This window comes from Triticum aestivum, chromosome 1D, assembly GCF_018294505.1.
Source record: "Triticum aestivum cultivar Chinese Spring chromosome 1D, IWGSC CS RefSeq v2.1, whole genome shotgun sequence".
In the NCBI taxonomy this organism is placed as follows: domain Eukaryota; kingdom Viridiplantae; phylum Streptophyta; class Magnoliopsida; order Poales; family Poaceae; genus Triticum; species Triticum aestivum.
This window is the reverse complement of record NC_057796.1, coordinates 145,597,072-145,607,345: the sequence shown is the minus strand read 5'-3', so window position 1 is coordinate 145,607,345 and position 10,274 is coordinate 145,597,072. Positions and strand designations below refer to the sequence as shown.

Sequence of the window (10,274 nt, the reverse complement as noted above, 5' to 3'; positions counted from 1 at the left end):
TAGGACGGGCAGCGGCATGGGAATCGATATGTGGGGTGATGTCCATCGGCACCTGCACAACCTAACATATTAGCAAGCACATTGCAAATAATCAAAAACCACAACTATGGTAAGCCATTTTTTACCTTGTGCAGCTCACCAGGGGATCCCATCCCTCCCGGGGCCATCTCCTCGAATGGGGCGATCGTCTTGCCAGGGAAATACTGCTTCTCAACGGTGACTATCTCTTCAAACCCGGCCTTGAGCCTCTCATAGGTGACCATTAGAGTTTCTAGGGTAGGCACGGTGGCGCCCTTGCTGTTCTTCCAGCTTTCTTTGTTCAGGAGTTTGTCCGCCAACGTCGTCAACTCTTTGGCCAGTGCTTGTTTCTTGGATTTATTCTCCATGGGTTGGCCCGCCAACATCGCCAACTCATTGGCCGGTGCTCGCTTCCTGGAGATTTCTGTCTCGAGTGGGTTTTTTGTCGGCAACTCTTTGCCTAGTGCTCCAGGATCCATCAATAAACTTACAAATAAAAAGCAATCGAAAAGAAACCACAACCGCAATGAAAACGGGAAAAGAGTAGGCAGTGAGAATCTATCGGTGCTTCACAAAAAGAAGATTCTTGGAATGAAAAGAGTAGCATCACTAATTTGTCCACCTTTCCTTCGTCAGTACAGAAGAAAAATGGCAGAAGTGAGTAGCCTGAAGTGAGGTTTTCTTCAAGATAGGGAAGAAAGGGCTTCAACGAGCGTTCCAGTGAAATGATGGTTGCTTCGTCCCGTCCAACTTCGGGTTTTGTGATATGACGGGTCATGACAGCCACACCGAAGTGACTGGTGAGTCTCGACTGCAGCACCTTGATGTGATATGGTGGATGGCACGCGGGTCGGATGCTTGATGTCCCGCATGTCCGTGAAACAATGTAATAGAGCGGCTTGTCATAGAGTTTGGACGACAGAGGAGGAGCTGGCAATAGTAGTACTCCATAAAGAATGTACTCTCACATTTTGTTTTGAGGATTAACTGTACTCCCACATAAAAAATATAAATAATAATGCTTATTTGTGCAGCCCACGTTTTCGATAATTTGAGCCGTGGGATTGTTCACAAATTTTACGAGGCGATGGTTGTTCACTTAATGGAGGGTCTAGTACCACACGTGAACGTAACAAAGTGCGACCTGGCACACCGTTAGGGCTGGAACAAAAGCTTGTAGCTCGCGAGCTTAATGAGCCCTCGATAGTTTGGCTTGTTATCCTCGTGGGTCACTTCTTAATGAACAAAGTCAATCATCAATTTCTTAAGGAGCTTAACGAACGAGCTAACAAGTTTCATGCTAAGTTTGTTAGTAACAACACAACACATATTTCATCTTACGTGAAAATTTGTTAACGAGCGCTCACGGGCTTAACGAGCTTCAAACGATCCAGCCGAGCAGGGTTTTTTGCTCATTACTCTTTCTGAGCTTAACGAACCGAGCCTTAACGAGCATGAACTTAACAAGCCGAGCAGCTCGTTAATCCACCCCTGCACACCGCTTGAAATAAGCGGGTAGCTATCTCAAAAAAATTAACAACTCAAAAAAAGACGACCTGACACGTACACAATCTTAAACGATTGTTTTGATGGAGTGAAAAAAGAAAACTACCCCACTCTCAAGATTATCCGGAAGATTTATCAACATTGAATATCTATGTACAAGAAGTTCTCAATGATGAAACATTCAAGAAGCGAGGATGTATAAGGAGGAGTGTTAGGAATTAATTAGTAGATTAATTAGCACATGCTAATTAGTGAATAGTCATTAGCAAAGAGGTGTGTCCAACCCCGAATAGTCATATCTCCCCTCTTTCTCTATCTATTGTCAACAGGCACCATTACAGATGGACAAATATTTTTATCTACGGATCTACTCAATGCCGGAATTCAACCCGCTATTAATGTGGGTATTTCTGTTTCCAGAGTAGGATCCGTGGCTCAAATTAAAGCCATGAAACAAGTAGCTGGCAAATAAAAAATGGAACTAGCTCAATTCGTAGAGTTACAAGCCTTTGCACAATTCGCCTCTGCTCTCGATAAAACAAGTCAGTATCAATTGGCAAGGGGTCGACGATTAAGGGAATTGCTTAAACAATCCCAGGCAAATCCTCTCCCAGTGGAAGAGCGGATAGCTACTATTTATACCGGAACAAGAGGATATTCCCCGAACATGCACCTCTTCTTTCCACCTCTTCCAGATGTATTTTTTTAAATAAAACTTGAACTTTATTAATTAGAAATAATTGTTACATCGTCCATAAGAAGAGGTACAATATCCTTCATCGGCTCCTCAAACCAGTCCCTAGTGGCAGAAAATTTTGCTAACCTAGCTATTTCATGGGCCACTCTATTTGCTTCCCTATTACAGTGTTCAAATTTAACTCTAGAAAAATCACAAGCCAAAAAGTAACAATCGTCAAAAACTGCAGCTGCCGCTCCCGCCGAGTGTCCTCCATTCTTCATTATGTCGATCACTTCCATGTTATCTGAGTTTACAACAAGGCGATTGCAGCCCGCCTTCTGTGCTAGGAATAAACCAAATTTAAGAGCCAGAACTTCAGCTGTTAATACATTACCACACCAGTCAATCCTCCAGTTTCCTCCAACGATGAACCTTCCCTTATCATCTCTCAGGACCGCACCAGCTGTACCTTGAAGGAGATCATGATCGAAAGCGGCATCAACATTCAGCTTCACAAATCCCCTAGGAGGGATACTCCATCCCCCTATTTTACGAATTGCCTTAGAGGAGTATGCATTGAAATAGTTTGCCGTTATAGCACGAGCCCCATCGAAGTTTGATTTGCATCATGTAACTTTCCTTCATGGACCAGTTGACGTCTATCCCACCATAGATACCAAGTTGTAATAGCTATTAACTCATGTGCATTCTGGATGCCCTTAATGTTTAATTCTTGAGCTTTCATAAGGAGTAAGAATTCTAGCACCGCCTCTCCCGCATGGTCAACAATACAGGCTTTATGGATCACCTCTTGTAGACCTAATTTTCCCCAAACTTCTTTTGCCTTCTCACTCTGAAACAAGACATGTTTTGTATCCTCCGGTCCATTCGAGCATGAAGGGCAAATGGGTGAAACTTTCATATGTCTATTGGCAAGTGTAACTCGGCATGGGAGGATACCATGCAGTGTACGCCATATGAAAATTTTAATTTTTGCTAGGCAGGATAGTCTCCAAATCTTACCCCATATAGGGTTGACATTGGTTCTATCCATTCCGTTTGCGTGTTCTAATTTTTTTCCCCTGTTGTTGGTTTCATTCTTCCAAATAAGTTGATCGAACAGTGAACTTACCATTTTTTGTATGGCTCCAAGCAATAAAGTCAGGCATATTACGCATGGGAAGTGGAATTGCTAATACCCTTTGAGCATCAATTGGCCATAACGTTTGTCTCATCAAATCTTCATCCCAAGAATTCGTGACTGGGTCAATAAGATCACAGACTTTTGATAGTAGTTGTCCCCTTCTATGAGTAATAATTTTCCTATTCGCACAGTTAGGAATCCATGCATCTCTCCATATATTAATATTATGTCCATTTCCAGCCACAGACTTTTGATAGTAGTTTGTCCACAAGTAAGTAATACTCACAAAGGACAACTTACTTAAGAGGCGATGGGTAGGCAATTCACGATGTTGCTTTTGTGCTCGGGATGAAACAATACAACATTTATTTCTTGAATGCCCACTTGCCAAGTTACTTTGGAGAACGATTCATATAGCTTTCAATATCAATCCTCCAGTAGATATTGCGTCTTTGTTTGGGACGTGGTTAGCTGAGGTTGAACAGATTACTGCAGCTCGTATTCAGATTGGAATATGTGCACTATTATGGGCTATATGGAACTGCAGGAATGATATGATTTTTAACAGACCACACAACTTAACTTTTTTGCAGGTTATCTTCAGAGCTACAGCTTGGATCCGTACGTGGTCCTTACTCACTCCTATGGACTCCAGGGAGCCTTTGGTTACTGGGTGTAACCAATGGGAGATGGTGGCTTGGGTTATATTCAACCGGTTCGGATGACGCTCGCATAACAGGATAAGAGTCTAGGGAGCTTATCCTTCTTATTACTGTATCGGTTGTCATTGTCCGCCTGTACTCTTTCGTTTTTTACTTTGTTTCGCTCCGTTTGCGAGCTGTAAGACCTTTATGACGATATTTTCTGGATTTTTAATAAGAGGGCGGCATGCATCATCATGATGCAGAGGCCGGGGGCATGCCTCCATTTTCAAAAAAAAAGTCCATTTCCAACTAGCCAGATATAACCGTTTTTCAGACAGTTCACTCCCGTCATGATACTTTGCCAAGTAAAAGAGAAGCTCTTTTTTAGATTTGCACTCATTAAATCGCCGGCCGGAAAATATTTAGCTCCCAAGATAGTAGCACATAAAGACTCAGGATTATCAAGTAGACGCCACGCTTGTTTGGCTAACAATGCCGGATTAACACAATGGATATCTCGGATACCCATACCTCCTTGGTCTTTTGGGACGCGCATCTTCCACCACGCCATCCAATGCATTCTCTTCTGGTTGTCCTCGTCACCCCATCAAAATTGCGACATCGCGTCAATGATTCCCTTACAAGTTTTTTTAGGAATTTTAAAAACAGACATGGCATAAGCTGGGATAGCTTGTACAACAGATTTGTGCAAAATTTCCTTCCCACCCGCGGATAGCAATTTTTCTTTCCATCCACTGATTAAGTGCTTCAATTTTTCTTTCCATCCACTGATTAAGTGCTTCAGTCATAATATTCAAAATTGTACAGATTTGCACCTTGTCTTCCACCTTGGTATTGGGACTGAAGAATATACTAGACTTCTCATTTTACTAGAATAAATAGAAAACCGACATTCAATCTCCTTTTACTTTTAACATATTCGTCGGAGCAACGCTGGCGCCGCCATCGAAGCCACGCCGCCGCGAAAACTATTCCTAAACTATCTACAGGCCGCGCCGAAGCACCGGGGATCTCCACACCTCCCTGCCGCCGGAGCGGCAGATGGAAGGAGGGAGATCTCACGGGCTCACCGCCGACAGTTGAAGATGGAAGTGGATCTCCGCCCTGTTCGTCACTCACGAAAACTGGGTCATGGGGAAAGCTGTCCCGCTAAGCTTGCGAGTTCGATGCATCCCCTGATCAACTATAACCAAGTTTGTTTCGATGCATCCCCTCTCGGGGCTATATATACCTGTAATCAATCATCAGTCTGTTCTGTTCAAACAAGGAGGGGTCTGCACATGCCAACGTCTGACCTCCGAACAACCCCAGTGGCAAGTTCACGCAACGACAACAATCATCATCAATATCTAGAGGCGTAGGTGAGGCGTAGTTGAATAGTTGCACGATAGGAAAAAACACAAAATTTATTTAAGAGCATATGGTGCAAGGCACAGGTAGAAAGGATTTATTTTTTCGAGCCACAGATAAAATTGAACACATACCATACAAGACAAGATGGCACAAGCAGGTAGTAGTATTGTCTATGTCTGTGCCCAACCTACAGAAGTATGCCCGCCAAAAAAATTGCCCCAAATACAACAAATAATGTGATTATGTGATTATTGTAACAACGTCAAGAGTACCACAGCAAATGTAAGCTACGGTAAAAATTGCTTAAAACTCTGTCTACCAAAAACAACCACGGGAGTGCAAAGCTGCTGGAAAGTTATTAAATGTGTCGAACAAGGATTGGTACTCTTGTCTCCAACTGGAGATCTTATATGCCGATCTTCTTCTGGTACTTCTGGATTTGATTCAAGAAGAGCCACGTCATCTGCAAAAAGAAATCACATGAGTATGCTGCATTGTAACGGATTGGAAACAAATGGCTATGATTGTCTGCCATAGGCCTTGCGCTCTAAGCTAATCAGCGTTTACCATGACATGCGGGGCGATCCTGACACAATATACAGGGAAGCCGGAGTAGAACTTAAATGGGCCACCGGTCTTCAAGGTTTGCATGGCGCAGTCCAAAGACCCAGTGTATGGGTACTTGCCAGTGGCATCAGGTTGCATCTTCTGAATTTGTGTTTTCACGTAATCAAAGGGCAGACTGCAAGCAGCCGCACAGAATCCAGAAATGGCACTGGCTCCTGCAAACCAAAAGTTAGGAAATTTTGTAAGTTCACTGATTGGCCTATATAAAAGGTCAGCAAACGTCTTCTCCTAACAGTGTAAAGAATCCTAAACAGCAATGAAAAGAAAGAATTCTAAACAATAATCTTACCAATAACAGTCTGATATTCCCCGGCACCCAATTTGTCTCTGAACAGCTCAACACTTTGATCATAGGACGCAAGCATACCCATATTCAGTGACATGGCTCTCACCACAGTTGGGCCTGCACCCTTCCAAAGCGCAAGGACGCCTTCATCAGCGGTGATACGGTAGAGTGCATGGAATGCATTCTTGTAGTGACGCCGCTGTGCTGCTGGTAGGGTCGAGTCAGCTTGCATCCTAATGAGTGCCAAATCAGCAGGACTGCCCACACATGCGCCAATCGCTCCAGCAGTCAGACCAATAAAAGCTTTCTGAACAAGTGGCAATGGCTTCCCATCATTTGCCTCAATTGCTTTGTTTGTCAAAACCCTGACAAGAAATATTACCAAATACAAAACTCCAAATAAGGATAAATCAACTAGAATCGATGCAACAATAGAACTTTTTTTTCCTCAGTGAAATGAACTAATCCAACTTCATAATGATACAGCTGATTCAGACATTATAATGTAATAAACATTAATTGTAGTTATGGCAACAGCCAAGTATAATTAACATTTTGATAACAAAAAACTACAAACCAAAGACATAATATCTCATGGTAATTATCCAGTCATATGAATTTATTTCAAAACAACAGAGATCCTACTAACAACTAGATATTGATTCATCAATTATTGTGCAAGAAATGACTATTTACAGTACTCTATCAATTAAACAACCACGTTATACAAACCTGAAGGATCCAAGACGAGCTGTCGTATAGGTCGCTTGCCTTAGTAAACCAGCTGACAAACCCTGTCAAAAAAATGTAAAACTTGAAGCAACAAACCAATTCAAGAAGCACAAAACAATGTGCTGTTGTAGGTGAAATGCCAGCACATGTCATTGAGGTGTTCAGATCAAACTAGAAAACCAGCATCATCGATACAAACATCATTTACAAAAACAAAGGTCTGAAGGATAGATATGTAACAGAGGATAGGATGGGATACTTCTGATCTGAGCCATGCAAAATCTGTATTCAATTCCATAATTCCCCATCCAATGGTTGTACTTGTAGATAAAGATTAGACTCCTACAATCACTGCTAAGCTTAGTAACAATAATTTTTATTTATTATCTCTGATGTATTCCTCTACTTAAATTTGCATGAATGGAAACTGTGGTTTCTCATGCTTCATGTGGTATTTCGATCCAGAAAAACATTATGTTCTTTACTTTTGGAGTGGATATCCAGGAACCCCAAGCTCTGGGTGGTAGTCTCATAAAACACCAACTTTTGGAAAATTTATCACATAACCACAGTTTATGGGATCACAAAAACTGACAAGGCAAGCCCACATGGCAAGGACTTAGGAAGATTAAAGTAATTGGGCTTATGATTATACAAAATTGGAGACTTGCAAGAGGACATAATGAGAATATAATTGGTGATGCAAATGGTACTATTTATGTGCTAAAATTTCAAAAAAATTGGATTCAGTGTGACTATTGCCCCAAAGATTGGGTTTCCTTGATCTCTTACTTTTGAGTTCTGACAAATTCCAAACAATGATCAATATATCAACTTACAACTTTTTTGTGATTGTAAATGTTTACTATAATCTTCTTCCAATATATTCAAGGTGAGAAAACATGCACAAATAAGAAACTATAGTTGTGCATACCAGATAATATTTACACATTTAATTTATGTTTGTAAGCCGTGTTTTCCATGTGAACTGGGCAACTGACACTAGTACATGGCAAATGTACCGACGCCAGCAGAAAACACAAAGAACAGTTCTGCACAATATGAATAAAAACATCTGCAAGAACAAACCTTGTAAAAGGAACCAAGGCCCTCATTAGCATACATGGTCTTTGCGACCTGAGCTGCAGATCCCTCGCCCAACTGGATCTTCACCTGAAACCAAAAACAGGAAAAGCTATATGAAATAGATATTTACACAATCTCCGTGTCTCAGCAAAAGCTATTAACATGGTTTATTTGTTGTGATCATAAGACATAACATTCAACTCAATTCTCCAGCAAATCCCCACTTAACTATGATGGCATGTTGGTCGGTGCTTCCAAAACATAGTGGTGTGGACTAATTCTGTATATGCCGGAACATTCCAGCAGCAAATAGTAATAACATGCCATCTTAAGATCAACAAACTATTGCTAACTCATTAAAAATCAGTAAAGCCACGCAGACACACAGATCTTCTGGTAAGTTAGATAATAGCACACCACAGATTTAGTGGGATCTCCATGGAGGATCTAAGCTACCACATCGGGCAGTTTTGACTGTAGATAACAAAAACGGACTGTGTCACCCCCACTTACACTCATGATGTGACAGTTTCCACAGATCTAAGAAACAAGAATAGCCACCCGCAGTCCCAGACTAGCGTGCAACAAGTTCCCCTCCGTTAAGGGAGCTCACTCGAGGGTGCACTCGTCTTACTCAGATCTAACCAAGAGATGCGCAGAAATCTATCAACCTGATCCATCACTCGGCGTCGCGCGCACCCACCATAACCAACCACAGATCTAGGGCTACTCAACAAACCAAGCCACGGAATCTTATACCTCGAGTGAGCCGGAAACAAGAAAAGGATTCCGTACCTTGATCATGTCGATGGGCTGGATGACGCAGGTGGCGAGCATCCCGGAGGCGCCGCCATTGACGAATGGCTTGATCGTCTTCCAGACGCCAGTGGGCGCCGCGGCCTGCTGCTGCTTCGCGTCCGCCATCTCCTGCCGGCGAGATCTAGCCGGGCCGGGAGAGGAAGTGTAGCAGACGCGAGCGGAGGGAAGGCGATGCGAGCGAGGAGGAGGCCTAGATCGCTGGGTGCCGTTGCGCTTTTATTATTGCGCCGAGGGCGACGCGAGGAGATAACAGGATTACTTTTTCCCCGAGAAACAAAAGATAGGCGATAAAATACTACTTGGGCCGTAAAAATTGTGTAATAAAGTAGCGCCGCGTTCTCGTGAGCGCCGTCGCGGCTGTGCGCGTGGACGTGGTGTACAGGAGGCGGTTGGAGGCGCAAGTTGGCACAAACAGGGTTGAAAAAGGTTTACGTCAGGAGGAGAAAAGTGCTGGTGGCGTATGGGATCTGTCCGTCCGTGGATTGGGAGGGAGATCTTGTGCACGGTGGGCCCCTGGGCAGGCCCATTGCTGGTGTGGTGGGAGGCGTGGTCCAGCCAACCTCGTCGCCGTAGTTCCCGTCCTCGCCATGTTTGTTTCTCCCGCTTATACGTCCAAACGCCTCAGAAAGACCGCACGCGAGGCACCGCATGGGACATGTGGTTAGCAAAATCAAAATTCATATAGATTTAAGACCGCACGCGAGGCGAGGCCACGCATATCTTCCTTGCTGTCCAAGTTCAGGTGCTCCAATATCACATCGTATTTCTGGTTTGCATATGATATACTTTGTGTAAGTTCTATTTTGCATATATACCATAGCGAGTGTAGTTCAATGCTAAAATATCTCCTTGCCAAGGAGAAGATACGGGTTCAATTCCCGCCGCTCGCCCGCTTAATTTATCAAAGTATTATGATAAAAAGTTTAGTCTAGTTAACTGTTTAACTACTTATATTATTCATTTGTCATTTGGGATAATTTCCCATATAAAGAAAGAAAAAGAATCAAAGATTCCACCAGTTCCCTCCATTATCCTTTTCATGAGCAGCACGCGCACCTCAGCCGCTAGTTTCTTGTTACTGTTGCATGTGCGCGCCATCCTTCTACCCCTATGTACCGCCGCTTGTCGTCGATGACCGGTGTAAGGCACACATCACCTGCTCGTCGCGCCATCCTTCTACCCCTATGCACCGCTGTTTGTCGTCGATGACCGGTGTAAGGCACACATCACCCGCCCGTGAGGCTCACCGATGCTGCGAGTCCATGTCGCACACGCGGTACGAAGGCATTCACGCTGCAGGCGGCCGCCATGGCCGTGCCCTCCCGTCCCTCTTTTTTCTAGCCATAGCGGGGAGCCGCA

The 10,274-nt window shown here is 43.5% G+C and overlaps 1 protein-coding gene across 1 annotated transcript; it reads right to left on the bottom strand.

The window, feature by feature from the left end:
* Positions 1-5,588: 5,588 nt before the first annotated feature.
* LOC123180792 (mitochondrial dicarboxylate/tricarboxylate transporter DTC) lies at positions 5,589-9,202 on the bottom strand. Its single transcript, XM_044592928.1, has 6 exons — positions 8,892-9,202; positions 8,100-8,183; positions 7,011-7,072; positions 6,282-6,643; positions 5,933-6,147; positions 5,589-5,828 (listed from the first exon to the last, which is right to left on the bottom strand). Exons 1-6 carry the CDS (start codon positions 9,018-9,020, stop codon positions 5,772-5,774), a joined length of 909 nt encoding a protein of 302 aa, XP_044448863.1. The 5' UTR covers positions 9,021-9,202; the 3' UTR covers positions 5,589-5,771.
* Positions 9,203-10,274: the final 1,072 nt, after the last annotated feature.